Source organism: Molossus molossus, unplaced genomic scaffold (assembly GCF_014108415.1).
Source record: "Molossus molossus isolate mMolMol1 unplaced genomic scaffold, mMolMol1.p scaffold_m16_p_8, whole genome shotgun sequence".
Lineage (NCBI taxonomy): Eukaryota > Metazoa > Chordata > Mammalia > Chiroptera > Molossidae > Molossus > Molossus molossus.
The window spans coordinates 99712439-99728895 of NW_023425402.1; the positions used below are offsets into that span (position 1 = coordinate 99712439).

The window sequence follows — 16457 nt, forward strand, 5'->3', positions numbered from 1 at the left end:
TTTGCAAATCTCTTTACTGTCTGACTTACTAGAAGACAGCAGGATTCTCCTATCTGCTTTTACTTTTCATCTATTACAGGTCATACAGCCCCTGGAAAAATCCACTATAGTCTCATGGAAGAATGAGAGTATAGTGTCTAAGTATCTTTATGAAAGTAATGACCTTCTGGACCTCCTAAAGGAGTCTCAGGAACCCGAGGTCACTTTGAGAACTGAAGTTCAAGAATATTTCCCAAATATTCAAACTGGCTCTGTTCAGGAAACAGACTTTCAGAATTATGTTAACAAATAGAACATTCCAAAAGCTTCCAGAATAGAAAAACAGGTCTCGTGGAACCTGGATCATAAATCAGAATGATATTATTCTCTTCGGCATTGGAATTCACGAGGCAATAGATAGTTTCCTGAATACTCAGAGAAAATGACTTCCAACCAAGAATCCTATATCCACTGACATCATCAGCCAAGTGTGAAGGAAGAATAATTTGAAATAAGAGTCTCAGAAAATGTACCACCTGTTACCCCTACTCCGAAAGCTGCTGGAGGAAATACGTCTGAAATGGCATCTAAGAAACAAATCTTCCAGCACAGCAGCTAGGTGAAGGGCAACGCAGGACGGTGCTGGAGAGAGAACCAGCAGGCTGGAGGGCCACCTGTTCAGGTGGGAGCAGGACAGCGGGCTGCAGGACGGAGGTCACCAGGAAAGAGTGCAGCCAACAGACGACCTGATGTTTGCACACAGTGGGAAGAGAGTTCTATTTCTGGGGCAAAGTTTATAGATAAATTAGTGGTGTGTGCTTTGATACAAAGCAAAATAAGAGAGAGAGAAAAGTTTAACCCCAGGGGAAACATGGTTGTAGAAGAAAGGAAATGTAATTATGGTGTACTGCAAGACTTGGCTGGGAATAATATTTAAAATGTACCTGAGAGGGAAGGGGGAGGGGGATGGGAAGAGATAAACTAAAGAACTTATATGCATATATATTCATAACCAATGGGCACAGACAGTAGTGGTGTGAAGATAAGGGGGTGGGATTGGGAAGGAAGGAGTCAATAGGGGGAAAAGGGAGACATCTGTAATACTTTCAACAATAAAGATAAATTTTTAAAAATGTAAGCTCCGTCCAGCCGGTGTGGCTCAGTGGTTGATTATCAACCAACGCCCCAAGAGGTCGCTGGTTCGATTCCTGGTCAGGGCACATGCCCGGATTGTGGGAAGGGGGACATGCAGGAGGTGGTCAATCAATGTTCTCTCTCATCGATGTTTCTCTCTTTCTCTCTCTCTCAAATTAATAAAGGAAAAAAAAATTTTTTTAATCTATTAAAAATAGAATAAAAATGTAAGCTCTGACTTTAAATCAAATTTCATAACAGAACTTATTGAGAAGATGGGAGGAGAACAGCTTTGGGGAAATGCAGAAGTAGATAATACTATATCAACCTGAAAGGTAATGAAAACGTGGTGTCAGCATGTTCAGAAACAGGTACATTCAGTGGAAACAGTTACGGCTGAAAATGCTTCTGGAAGGTAGTGATCAAAAGTGGGGAACAGAAGGCGGGACTGTGTAAGTTAAAGTTTAATAGTGCCTACAGAACCCTCTTACTTTTTTATTAAATATGTAATACACAGCTAATCAAAATAAACACTTAAGCCCTGGCTGGTTTGGCTCAGCAGTTAGAGCATCGGCCTGCGGTCCTGAGAGACCCGGGTTCGGTTCCCGCTAAGGGCACGTACCTCGGTTGCAGTTTGTCCCCGGCCCTGGTCAGTCGTGCGGGTGGCAGCCACTCGATGTGTTCCTTTCGCATCGATGTTTCTCTCTTTCTCTCTGTTCCCCTCTCTCCCTCCCACTCTACCTGAACAAAAAAATGGGAAAATGTCCTCGGGTGAGGATAAAAAAAATAAATAAATAAAAAATAAACACTTAATGTAGTAAAATATATATTAATACAATTTCTATGAAGTGCAATTTGGAAATGTGTTAACATGTACACTGAGTATGCCCTTTGACCCAGCAATTCCACTTGTAGAATTTTATCCAAGAGTGGGAAATTAATTAAATTAGTTATGCTACTTTTACCCAATGAAATATTATACAGTTACTTCAAATAATGAATCATTACAAAATAATATTGATTTACATCTAAGAGAAGATATTTTTGCCCTGACCAGTTTGAGTGGTTAGAGCATTGGCCCTCAGACCAAAGGGTCTTGTGTTTGAGCCCTGGTCAAGGGCACATGCCTGGGTTGTGGGTTTGATCCCCAACCCGGGCAGGAAACAGCCGATCGATGTATCTCTCTCTCTTTCTCTCCCCCTTTCTCCCTTTCACGCTATCCAAAATCAATGGAAAAATATCCTTGGGTGAGGATTAACCAAAAAAAAAGAAAAGATATTTTCTTCCCTAGCATATCTTTCCGATAGAGCACTATCTTTGTTTACAGTTTGTATATGTTAGTGTGATTTTCACTGAATGCCTGACTCCTCCATTGGATTCTGAGCTTCAGGAGACCGTTGCTCTGAGCGCCCCCACAGTACCGGGTACCAAAATGCTGTTTGATGAATGAATGAATGTGTGTGAGCACCGTGTAGACAATGAGAAACATCTAGAAGACCTAAATGTTAGTCAGAGCTTATCTCTGGTTGGGACAGTTATAGGTCGGACTAATGTTTAAATTCCTGTTCATCATGACCTTGGGCAAGTCCCTTATCCAAGCCTTGGATGTACTCACAATAGGCCCTCATTTATCCAATTAAACATGATTCCTTGTAGAGGCCATATTAATGTTTAAACTTCTAAGTTATATAAAATGTCCTCAATCGTAAGACTACAGTCTAATATTTTCTATTATTTTTTTATTAGTGAACTGTTGCAAGATTTGGAAAACTGTGAAAATGACCCTGTGGCCATAGCAGAATGTTTTGTGTCCAAGGTAAGCAGGGCTCATGCCTCTGGGCCAACAAGACAGATGCGGAGTGCAAGTTGTTTTCATTTTACCACTCAAATGACTGGTTTGTTTCATGTTGGGTGAAGCTAGCCACTAATCTCTATCACTCTGATTTCTTCTCTTTTCACCGGCAAGGGGAAAAAAAAAATACTGTGACTGTCCCCTGTAAGTTAGGAAATCCTAACTTAGTAGTTGTTCTGGAATCTATGTAGTAACTGAATGATGTTACTCACCTTTTCTTGAAATTTGGGGAAAAAGAAGAATGTTAAAATAAATCAATATAAAACATCACTAGGCCAGTTAGACTATATCTATTTTATACATAATATATAAGGCACTAGCCTAGGCTAGGCTATAGAATTACCACTTAAGGAATGAAGAGAAGCAGAATTGATCTCTTACATCCTAAAAATGTATTCTTATGTCCCTATGTTGTTCTTAAGCTGCATTGATGGTTTAGAAAAATACAAGAAAAGGAGTTGACTTTTAAAGCTTAAATGACGGTTGGTTCGAAGGAGATAGAATTCCGAAACATACAGGGCAACCCTTTACAGCATTAGTTTCTGGACATGCTGCCTACTGTATAAAGAATCCTCTCTTAAGTTCCTCTAAAAAGTCAACAGCTTTGTTTGGAACTCCTGTCGTAGAAACTGTTTTGCTGCAAAAGTCGGTGTGAGCTCTGCAGTTGTGGTTTCACACACACAAAGGTATGAGCAAAGCTCATGATGGTGCTCGGGATGAACCAAGAATTAGCACCTCATTTCTAGCTCCAGAGTCCAAGCAAGGCCTGTGGGAGCTTGGAGATGTCCTCCCAGCCTGACCCCGCTCTGCACTTGTCCCACAGGGTCATTTGTCAGTTGCAGACCCATCCATTGGCTTTGGATGCACACACAACACTCGGGGTTTATTGAAGTGTGGTTCCTTACAGGCAGCGGGTGGCCTTGTGTATAAATCACTGACTTGTGGGTGGGTGTGGGTGTGGGTGTGTTAACTTGTGAAATGTTTGTGCACACATGGTTGCCTACAATTCTCTTCACAAGTTTCCTGTGTCATAATTAATTCTCCTAAAGGGTAGGAATTTGAGAAAGAGCAGGAAAATGAAAGCGAGAGAAATGGGTCAAAAGATATGCCAAGTATATCAAAGAAGATATGTTAAAATAACCACAGCCCATAAACAACACAGAGGCTTGGGAAACGCTTGGGCTTTTACTGGTAACTGTAATCACAAGTTGATTAAAGACGGTCCAGCATATGCTTAGCTCCGGCTTAATTATTCACATAAAAGTTTGTTTATGTGCCGGGTTGCCAACTCCCAAATCTTCCTTTTCATTGTAATGGTGCCAAGTTTAATTAGAAGACCGACTCCGGCGCTCCACACTTTCACATGGAACAGGGGATGGGGGGTGTTGGGTGCTGGCACGACCTGCTTTTCACTCAGCACCCTGAAATTTCGAAGATGCTACGTTTTCTGAAACCCGACCAGCTGCTCCACTCCGGGGAGGAATGGAAATTGCTTTAATTGAGAGGCCATTACTGAGAGAAGTGAAGCTGGCGGCTGACTTCGGCTTTTATCTGAGTCACTGGGGCCTGCACAGAGGTTCATCTTTGACCTTGCGCTGTGGTCCGTGCAGGTTCCAGGGATCCTTATGACAACAGGGGCATGGGCATGTCTCCCATCTGCTGCTGGGAAAGAAGTGCAGGCGTGCAGCAGATGAGAGATACGCCCAGAGATATGACAGAGATAGCAGGTCCCCCTGGGCAGGCCCGCTGCCCCCAGCTGAGTGTCTGCTCTAAGGCTCTAGAAACATCTGGAACAGGTTTACCTCTGTTTCCTGCCTTGACCTCATTTCCATCTCTTATCTTGACTGTCACCTGGGCTGACCTTTAGCAGGGCCACCTTGAGCAAGGCGATCAAGTTTGTCTTCAGAGACCTGGCCTCCCCTTATTAGCCTCGTCCTCTCCCCTGATGCACAGCCTGCCTCCCCATTGTTGCCGTCCGACCTCCAGCGCCCAGACATGCACACGTGTGTGTGCACACGCCCCACCCACTTGTTGAAATCCCCAGGAAGTGCTGATCTTCCATAATCGCGTCACGTCAGGGTTACCTTACCTATGTGCTCTTTACATATTGAATTAAGCCTTTCTCATAGTGTCCAGGGAAACCCCTCGGGAATCAGTGTGTGTGTGTGTGTGGGGGGGGGGGTGTCAATAAACATTTGAGTGCCCTAAACATTTGAGTGCTCAAATGAATAGCCCTGACTATATATTTTCATTTCTTTATAATTAAATGTCTCATTTCTGCATCATCTCTAATTGCAATTTGAGAGAATTGAATAATCAGAAGGAAGCATCTATTTTTGCATAATTTCTTTATCATTGCCTTTGTTCCTAAATACTTCTAAAAGGATTTGGAAAGGCATCTATCATAATAGGCATTTAAGGATTAACTAACTAGGAGCTATTGATTTTTGTGTAAAACTATTGTTTAAATTGTTCACAGATCTTAAAAATCTAAGATCATATAAGCATTTGATTCTATATTAAGAATATACAGCCAATTTAAATCAAATCCCTCTCATTTAATATAGGACTAGAGCCATGATGTCACAAAATGCACAGAAATTCAATTACACAGAAGCCTTGAGGCTTTATTAGGGACAGGTCTATATAGGTCAAATATATGATGTAATTTAGACATTTTCATTGAGGTCGTTGTTTTTAAGTTTGGTGTTTCAAATGCTCCTAAACTTCTAAAAAATTAAGGAAAGCCAACCTCGTATTGCTCTATCCTGGGTTGAGTGTAGCAGGAAGCAAGAAGTTGAGAGGGTGTGATCACACCTGGAAAAAGGCTCACTAGATGACCTTGGGCAAATCACTTTGCTTTCCTTTTTTCATTTTTTTTTTTTTAATCCTCACCCGAGGACATTTTTTATTTCTCTTCAGATAGAGCAAGAGGGAGGGAGAGGGGAAGAAAGAGAGCGAGAAACATGATGTGAGAGAGACACATTGGTTGGTTGCCACCCACACAACCTCACCCAGGGCAAGGGTGAACCGTAACCAAGGTACAGGCATGTCCTTGGCCAAAATCGAGCCCAGGGCTCCCTGGTCCGCGGGCTCCAACCACTGAGCCAAACCAGCCAGGGCCACTTTGCTTTTGTTGTTCATGGCGCCAGGGCTGGACACTCCGGTCTTTCAGGAGCTAAACAGGTGGACGAAGTGCATGAGTGGGCCCAGGTGGAGGCTGTGGCCGTCCAGGTACTTGCCTGGTCTTGTAGAAACATAAGTGTCATGTGAACCTGTGGGCCCAGGACCAGGGGATCTACTACTTTATTAAGAGAAACTAGACGTCAAGATGTTTTTATCATCTAACTTTTAGAAATTGGCAACTCATTTAGTTTTTTTTCTTTTAATCTTCAATCAAGGATATATTTTCCCATTTATTTTCAGACAGAGTGGGAGAGAGGGAGAGAGAAAGAGACATCAATATGAGAGGGACACATTGATTGATTGCCTCCTGCACAACCCCGACCGGGGCCAGGGACAAACCACAACCGAGGTTCGTGTTCTTGGCCAGAACTGAACCCACGACTCTTTGGTCTGCAGGCTGATGCTCCAACCTCTGAACCAAACCGGCCAGGGCTCGTTTAGATTTTTTTACTGTACTATGCTTTAAAATTTGACAGCCTTCTAAATTGGTGAGGCCATGGAGAAACAGGTACTCCCATAATTATGGGAAAACAAAATAGCACAGACTCCGTGGAAGGGAATTGGACTCTATCTAGCAAAGCTACAGCTGAATGCACCCTTCAGTCCAGCAATCCTACTTCTGGAAATCTACTCCGAAGAGACAGGGACAAAAATTCAATAAGTGGAATGCTATTCTTTGTACTAATAATTGTTACAATGCATAAATACATACAATTTATAGGAACACACATCGTATATGTGCAAATGTGCATATTTGTGTAGAAATACATAGAAACAGCTCAGATGTGTGTAACAAGAAGCTAGTTGAGCAAGCACAGAATGAAGTGCTGTGAAGCAACAGACGCATGTAAAGAGCATCTCTGTGGTTCTCAGAGTGTAGAACCAGCCCCTTCTAGGAACTTGTTTGGAAGCAGTTTGCAGACCCCATCCCAGACTCAATCAGAAACTCGGGGTGCAGCTCAGTGTCTGTTTTCTAACAAGCCCTCCAGGTAATTCTGAAACATACTCAAGTAGGCAGATCACTGGCATGGCTTATTTTTATTTATCTAGGAATGGGGCGTGATATGCCTGTTTAAATGAGGTTTTTTTTAAAAAGAGGATAAGCTGGATGATTAAATATCGGTATCTGATGGGGAAGGGAGAAATATACTAGAATGGAAAGGAACAGAAGCTAGACTTCTTTACATATGCACTTCCTTGTAGAGTTGACTGTGAAACCATGGACATATTTTACATAATTATAAAGCAAAATTAAAGTTTAAAAAGAGCAGTCTCCAAAAGTTGAAAGCAGAATGAAACAATGAGCTTAATTGTGTGTCTGGTTTGTGACATAATCATGCAGAGGAAATTCCAACTGATTGAAAAAATATGCAATGGACAAAATTCAGCAAATACATCCTTAACCGTATCCTGGAATGATATCATGCATGGTGCTGTTGGTATTGTTGTCCTGACATTATTGAGTGTGTTGTGGAATAGAGCAAATGAGTATTAATGTTAGTGTCATTGAGAACTGGAATTGGTAGGAAAAAAAACACAGAATAAGAACAAGGCTAATAAAAATGCCACAGCCATGAATCTGAAATTGCAAGTATTGGTATGAGCTAGGGATGTACTTTATCTTAAAAAAAACACACCATTTTTCTAACTCTGTCCACTGAAGAGGCCTAGAAATAATAATTAACCTAGAAGCAAGAGCATCCCTAGTGTTCGCACCGTGCTTTCCCCAAACACTGTTCCTAGCAGAGCGAACCAGGGCTCCGTGAAGAATGAGTGTGGGAAGAAAACGAACAGGATGGTCTGGAACATCTTGTCACACCAGAGAACAGGGAAGCTCCTGGCGGCTGTGGGTTGGGTCACCCATATTCAAGAAGAGGCTCCTACTGGCCAAGAATGGGAGCATTTGAGCATCAGCAAAGATAATTAACTCAAAATACTACAAATAATTAACCGTGTTTATATTCACGAATTCACAGTGATTTTTTTTTTTTTTTTAATCCAAGCCCTTTGCAGGATGCTGGAGAAGCAATTCATTCTTCTGAAATTTAAGGAAAAGAATCAAGCATTTATCCTGCCTTTCCCATACTAACCATAAACTGCCGGGCAACCAGTAGTTAATATAAGGACGTTCTTTTTGAAGAAAGAGTCTGCCTAATGGAAGAAGAAGGAATTGTAGAGTTAGAAATATCATCAATTTGCAACCCCTAACAAATGCATAAATCTAGGCAATAATTACCAATAGTTATGACAAAAAAGAGAGACAGACAGCCATTCTGTGCCTCCCGATGGAAATACAATACAACCTAGGATGTGTTCATGCCAAATTATGGAACCCAAATCTGATCATGCTCCCTTTAAACCACAAGGAGTGCAGGGCACAGGAGAACATTTTAAGGAAGCCATGGAGATATAATCGGCAGAAGCGGGACTGTGAGAAACTCTGAAGCCAAACCATCTGGTTTCTTTAACAGCTAAGCCGCCAGGGGAAAAGATAGAGGGGAACTTACAGATGAGCAGAGACCTCAGAGATACCAACCAGTGGCTGTGTGTAGATGTTGTTTGGATTCCAAATCACACAGGCAAACTATAAAAAAAGAGAGAGGGAGAAAAGAAAATAAGAATAGTGACTGATGAACTTGCATGATATTATGAAATTATTTCAATATAATGATAGTGTTGGGGTGATGCTCCTTTTTAAAAAGTTCTTATATTAGAGACATAGACTAAATGTGTTCAAGTGAAATGAAGTGATGTCTAGAATTTGCTTGAGTGATGGGGAGGCAGGAGAGTCGTGGATACAGTGAGTTAATGATATTGAGGTTGGGGGATCACTACTTGGGGATTCATTATACCATTCTCTCTGCTTTCGTATATGCTCGAAACTTTCTATAATAAAACATTTTTAATCTAATCGTACTTTAGTATAACAGGAAGGATTCTAAATAAAAATTCTTTTTAAATCAGAAAAAAATATTTAAACCATGAAAGTTCCAAACAGTAAAAAGGAAAAGGGGAGGGGCACTCTGGAGAGTAATTCATTGAATTGTTTATTCTGACTGAGAGACTTACAATACACATTTTTTTATTGTTATGATTGTTACGTGCCCCTAGCGGGGACCAAACCCAGGACTCTCTGGTCCGCAGGCCAACGCTCCAATCGCTGAGCCAAACCAACCAGGGCCGCATTCTAAAACCTTCCTTTGCCACCTCACTCGCCCATCTGCAAACCTCTTCCCCTTGGCAGTCTAGGGAAACATTTGTTGAGGACTTTGAAATTGACCAGAAGGGTTATTGGGTGCCTCCAACAGAGAGTCTCCAGTAACCTTTATTGTCTTTTCATTAGTTTACCACTCTGTAAATTGTAGATAACTGATAGCAACATGCGGTACGTGATTTTGGCCATAGACATGCGAATGGATACTGCCCCACAGACAGTCCAGTGGACGCTGAGTGGACACTGCCCCCGCAGAGAGACAGCTGATTTCTTTACCTACCCATCTCTCCAGAAAAAGTCACTTTTGTGTCATTTGTAAATTCATTTCGGCATTCCCCATGGGCTTAATTGTGATGCTTTTATTTCTTTTTTGATCTTACCACTCTCCTCATTAATTAAGAGGTTAAATAAAATCTTGACAGTGTTCATGTTATATTTGTGGGGAAGTTGTGGTTCTGCCTTTTAAAAAAATTCTCCCCTAAGAACAAGAGGTATTATTTGAATATTTTGCAATATTTTATCGTATGAACAGGCGTCTGCAAGACTAGGAGATACTAGGGAGCTGGGAATACGATCATAGCGAAAGGCAAGAACCCCACATTAGTCGACGGAACTGCATTTGAGGCCTGGCCGGTGTCTGTGCTGCAGCAACTCGCAGCCTGGAGTGCGAGGCCGACGGCCGCACAGAAAATGTCACGGTCATTTGGTTAAAGGCCGCAAGAGAGACAAGTACTGGGTTTAGTGGAAGCCCAGAGTAGGAGCAGTTGGCTCAGCCCAAAAGCTGAAGGAAGGCTCTGGGAGGAATTAAAGCCTCAGTTCAATGTCACAGGATGCACCGTGGCTCGCCACTGACAAAGGTGGGGAAGACAGAGGCAGAGAGACCTGCAGGCACGTACAGCAGCTTTCTCACGCCCGGCACCTGCTTCCAACACGTGCCTACCACGCGACGTTTAGATCATCTACTTATATTCCTCTCCCACACTGCAAATCCACAGAGGACTGTGAGCACCTGGGCAGAAACCTTGTTTTCCTCCTCTTCCTTTTACCTCCAACTGTACCTGACACAGCAGATGCTCACTACGTGTTTATTGTGCTCAAATGGGTTCAAGTGCACGTGGATTCTGGAGGTAACACAGCATAGACAAACAGGCTCATGTCATCAGAGAAACCAATCTAAAGGCATGAATGCTGTTTCTTTTCACTGTTTTTAAATGAATGCTGATGTCTGCTTTTTTGCCTATAAAAGTCTCTCTTGTTTCCTTGCAGAGTGAAGAGTTCCACATTTACACCCAGTATTGCACGAACTACCCGAGGTACGCTCCGTGAGTGGGCCTTTTCTTCACCTTCGCATGGTTTCAAGTCCATCAGTCCGATATGTGTTGGTGTCAGATATGTGCTGAATGCTGTGGGAAAACCGGGACACCTGCTGAGCACAGATCATGGGGGTTCCCAGACACTGGTCCACTCAGGCTTTGGGCTCCCTGCAGAGCCAGGGTAGGGAAGATCGTGAAAGACCTTCAAAGAGCCTGAAAAGTTTCCTAGGTTTCCTTCAATGGAAAACCGAGTAAACCTGTGTGTTTGGCTAGAGGTCTTGTCTATTAAACCGTTTTATATGGGCGTCATGTTTTTAAAACACTGGAAGTACTGCTACTGAGTATGTACAAGAAGGCTGGAGAGAAAAATACGTTCTGTTTTTGCTATCTAAATTCTATGAACGATATACGTTTTATGGGGTTCAGAGAAAGGAAACATCATGATGAGCTTAGGTGACAAGAGAAGGCTCATGGTCGCCCCTGATCGCTGCCCCCATTTTCTTACCCTGACAGCGCCGGCGGGTGGGCAGTTTAGGGAGCACCCCCTGGACAGTACTTCAGTAAGGGAGTCAGGCCTAAGACCATGGGTCACACGGTCTGAATTCCTTTTCTGTGCAAAAGACATTTATTGATACCTAATCACTGTGTAACATGCTATAAGTCGGATATTGCTGAACTTAACTTCCACAGCAGTCCAGAGCTTTCCAGGGATCAAAGCGAAGGAGGACGGCCATCAGAGTGCTGGCCCGTAACGGTCCTCAACCTGTGCTCCTTCCCCACCCCGCGCCCATTCCCCCGCATGGACGAAGCAATGAGGCTCCAAGAGGTTTATTGATTTAACAAGGGTCACATAGCTGATGAGTGACCCCGTGAAGATTCTCCAACCTCAAACCTCATGCTGCTACATCCATGTAAAGTTTCTGTAAATTTATGACATACACACACCCCCGCCACTCTCATGCCTTTTTAGGGTCAATTTTCTCACACGATCCTTGAGTTGTTATCCCAGGGACCAGCCAGGAAGATGAACACCAGGGAGATTGTACATGCTCTGTGGCCAGTCGTGGTAGAGTGTCCTGAGGATCAGGAGGGTGGTGGGCCCCACCTAGAAGAGAAGCCAGCAGGGGGAGCAAATGAGATGCCTGCGTGAGTGGCTCTGGAAAGTCAGTGAATTAAAAGACATGAAACCAGAAGCTTGGACTTCCTGATGGCTGGACACTTTCCATTGGGGAATTTTAGTCTCCTCCTCTGGACATCGGTCGGGATATCAGGCTGTGGTGATGTACTGGGTGGGTGGCCAACCATACTTTACCCAGGTTTCCCTGCAAACAAAACAGTAACCCACAGATTGGTGCATTGATCACATGTGCATATCTGTTGACCTACCCATAGCTCACAGTTTCACATAAGCAATATTCACTCCTCAAATTTCTACCTCTATGCAGAGGATATCAGGAAACTGTAGGATGCCCCAGCTAAATCCATGGTGCATATGCCGAAAATCAACAAAGTTCTGGACTCAATGATCGGGCTCTGGGCACTGGAGGGGCTTGTTGGGAGAGTATATCTATATAAATCTCATTGCAAACATGTCATTTGAAGAAAGAACTTCTGAATTTGCAATTTGGGGGGTTATATTAAGATTTTTTTTTTTTACTTAGAAATAAGAAAAGAGAATACAAAATAAAGGCAGCTTTTATACACAAGGCTTTTTTTCTTCAGGGCCAAGGGAAAGGCAAAATCATTTGTGCCAGAATATTTTTAAGAGCCTGTCAGTCATGGAGCACAGAGCCAAGCTTGGTGCATGTCGCTAAGAGATAGGAACTGTATCCCTTGTCTTCCAGCAGTTCATATTCTTTTGAGGCCCAGAACCCACTGAATGCAACAGTGGAACAGCGAGTAGAAAAGACCAAATTAATAAATACAAATGAATGTAGTATGGACTCAGCAATGTGCAGTAGAAGTGAAATATACCAGGACGAAGTAGTAAGGCCCAGTGAGCAGAGTTAAGGACTGTTTCTTGGAGGAAGTAGTTTAGTGAGTCTGACTTGCAAAAGGAAAAAAAAATGTGTAAGAGATGCTTAAAAGACATTCTCATAAACCCTTTTCAAAGAGGCTTCTCCGCGAAGCGAGCACAGTTTTGCCAGGTCTGTGTTTCCAGATTCACAGACGTTCTCCTCCCGTCCCCTTGTCCCCAGTCAGTTTGCCCTGTACAGCCTGTTTCCTTTCCTATTTTAAGCCAAGAGCACGAGGTGTTTCAGCCCATCTGACAACTTTTCTTCCCTTCAGATCCAGGCTGGTGATATTAAATGTCGCCAGCACGCTTTGACAGATGTCCACCTTCGTGCCAGTCACGCCCCGGTGGTTTCTCTGTGAAGAGACACAAGCCTCCCTCTTTCCCCCAGGGAGGGGCCCGGACTCAGTTAGGTCGTTATCCTCAGATGTACCCTGGTGCCCTGAGTCTGGAGTGCAGGGTGCTCAGGAGTGTGGCACATGTCCCACCCTTGGACAAGAGCTCCAGCCTTCAGGTGGCCAGTGGCTACTGAGCCGCGGATTTTGAGAGTAAAGAATCTGACCGAAGTTCCGTGCTTACATGATGAAAGGGGTTTTGAAATATTAATTTAGGGGGGAAGTAAACCTGTTTGAATGGATATTTCTCAAAGCATATGGGCTCAAAGGGGATTGTAATTGCTTAATTAGGAGACCTGCATTTCGCTTCCTTCCGAGGAGTTTTATTTTGTTGTTTGGTTCTGTCTCATTTTTCAAATTACTCCTGAAAACAGATGACTGATTTGGGGAGAGATTACTTCCACCTGCTTCCTTCTAAGTTATGAGACCATAAAATTTTAATTTATATGAGTGTGTGACTACAAGCCCACTCACTCGCTCTATGTCTGAGAGCTGAGCATGTTTCGGCCCTTCCCCTGGCATGCGTGGGGGCCATCCTCATTACCTTTCGGGGAGCTGGGAGGGAGAAGGATCCTGACCCTCTTCTACTCCACTCCGTGAGAGGCGCCCCTTGCGCCGGGTGAGCCAGCTGTTTCGGAAGCGGTCTTAGAACAAGCAGAGCCCTTGGGATCTGAAAAGAGGGATCCGTTCAAAGACTGTCAGAGGGCAGTTGATTTGTGGGACTAGGTCTCCAAAGACCTGCATGTAATGTCATGGAGGGTGTACATGATACAAAGACGACCAGCAGAAGGGGCGACAGTGTCCGGCGTGCGGCTGGGTCTACTGGGAAGTAGGAGCTCCTTTTCCTTAGTGCGGAGGAGCCCCTCCTAGCCCTCTAACCTGTGGGAAAGGAATGCAGATGTGTGGCTTGAGCACTGCATGAAGACACCCAGATGGGGCGCGAGTGGGGTCTAACGGCCAATGCGAATCCCCTTTGCTAAGCCCTGTGTCCTTGTAGGAACCAGAGCCCTGGAAGGAAGGAGCTCGCTGCTTGGAAGCCGCGTGTCCATGTGTGACCATCGCTGACTGAGGGCCTTTTTCTGATTCCCCCGCCCAAAGGGACTCCTTTTTCTAACTTGCCCACAGGCCGTCTCGACTAGCTACAGCTCTGTTGCTTCCCTACACTGGCATTTAAATTCTGAATACCCACATTAAGCATTACAAGTGAGATAAAAATATTGACTCTTTTTGCAGGTCTGTGGCTATGCTGACAGAGTGCATGAGGAACAAGACCCTGGCCAAATTCTTCAGGGAACGTCAGGAAACTTTGAAACACTCACTGCCTCTGGGGTCCTATCTCTTGAAACCAGTTCAGCGGATTCTCAAGTATCACCTCCTTTTGCATGTAAGTTTCTGCCTGCACTTGAGTTCTTTCCAGAGGACGGGGATTGTGTGTGTATATATTAGGTTTAAGGGGGGAAACATATCGGAAAAGGCCGGGGACATATGGAAACGTTTTCCACACTCATACTTTACAACTGACTAATCTGCTTTGAGGAATTAGAGATATTTATGTGCTGGGCCTGCAGCCCCATTGACAGCAGCCAAGTAAAGATTCATTTTAGCTCTGATTCTGATGGGGCCTCGGGAGCACCTCACGGAGCAGTGACAGTTTCAGGCAGGGAGCGATCATCTTAATGAAAAACAGGTTTTTTAGGTTTTATTTTATTTCCACGAGCCCAGCTTCAGTAGGCAGGAGGGAGGGAGAGCGATTTGTCACAGATCGGCTTTTGTATGAGCAAAGAGAGGGGCTGAAAGGGGAGAAGCCAGGTGAGCAGTGTGATGAGTGATCTCTGAGCGAGGCCCAGCCTCACTGCAGGGAATCTTCTTTGTGTCCTCTCCCATTATCCGGACAAAAGTCAAGGAGGCTTTAGAAACAAAGGTTGATGTAGCCCTCAGATTCTCATTTCTTATCATCTGAGGAAGTGGATAAAAACGGGGGAAATTGTGTTGAAAGTGACTTTCATTCGGTAGGTAGGGTTGGATTGCCAGTGAGCTGTGAGAAAGACAGTATAGCACAGTGGTCAGGGGCTGGCTGCCTGGGTTCCACTCCTATAAATCACCCATGTGCACTGTGACCTACAGGCCATCAGGGAAAATAAATTATTATTATATTTACCTTTCATTAAAATACTTTTAAGGTTTTAATCCAGAGTGCTCCTCCATAGCAACATGTCTGCAATGTATATGTATCTCCTCTTCAATGCTCCCGGGTTCCTAACCTGGGTAATCAGTCCGGGATCGCTCAGTTCACACACATCTAAAATTTTAAGAACTCTTATGTTGCAACTTCACCAGGAATTTCTCAGCTTTGTCTGTTTGCCTGGGTGGCTTGTCTTGGGAGAATCTCGTGCCCTGTGAAGCCGTGCCAGGGAGAGTAATTGAATTGTTTGATTGATACTAATAACTTCTTAGATTAGTGGGATTAATTTGCTAAATCAGTGTCCAAATGATTCTTAAGTAATAACCTGTCCCAGGATGGATCTCTGCTGGACTCTGCGAATATAACACTAAGACCTGCAGGTCCCACCCATCCCCAAGTCCGGCGTTCTAGACCGTGAGGTGGTTAGCAACCGAAAGGAAAGTCTGAGATCTCAGTTATATCCCATGGCAGATGTAGCAAGTCACAACCTTTTAAAAAGTTAACAGATAGGAAATTCAGCGTTTACTCTCTAAATTAAGAGCTGGCGCCTCAGTCAGCCTGGCTCTCGAACGGAGGGCCATAGACTTGGTGGCTTAAGCAAAAATACTGACTTCGCACAGTTTCTGGAAGCCCGAGATCAGGGTGCCAACATGGCTGCGTCCCAGTGAGAGCCCTCCCCTGGGCTGCAGACTCCTGGCATCCCCTTGTTTTCTCACGCGGATTAAAGCAGAGAGTTGTGGGGTCCCTGCTATCAGGGCACTAACCTAAGGGCTCCACCTCACAACCCAGGCACCTCCCAAAGACCAGCACAGGAGGGTTAGGATTTCAACCTATGAATTTGGGGGAGAGACACAAACAGTTAGTCTATAACCGCTGGTAATGAAGAGCAAAAGGGAAAAACAGTGGTTAGATTAATCGACAATTAATTTCTGGTTGCCTTTGAAGTATTTTTGCTTTTATTGTTTGTTCAGAGAGTGTTCCTTCGGTGTCACTCAGAGCACTTCAAAGTCGTGTAGCCATCCGTGAAGATCCTCACAAGAAGACACTGTGCTCTGAGTGTGTTGATGAACAGAACTGCCTCTCCGACTAAAAGGAGACTTTTTTTTATCCTCACCCGAGGACATTTTTCCATTTTTTGTTCAGGTAGAGTGGGAGGGAGAGAGAGGAAGAGAGAGAGAGAGAAACATT

The 16457-nt window shown here is 43.9% G+C and overlaps 1 protein-coding gene across 1 annotated transcript in view; it reads left to right on the forward strand.

The window, feature by feature from the left end:
* PLEKHG1 (pleckstrin homology and RhoGEF domain containing G1) overlaps positions 1–16457 on the forward strand; it is a 211446-nt gene that overhangs the window by 164987 nt on the left and 30002 nt on the right. Inside the window, exons 6-8 of the mRNA XM_036248920.1 lie at positions 2860–2929; positions 10632–10678; positions 14321–14471. Coding sequence (XP_036104813.1) covers positions 2860–2929; positions 10632–10678; positions 14321–14471 — 268 coding nt within the window. The remainder of the gene's footprint in view (positions 1–2859; positions 2930–10631; positions 10679–14320; positions 14472–16457) is intronic.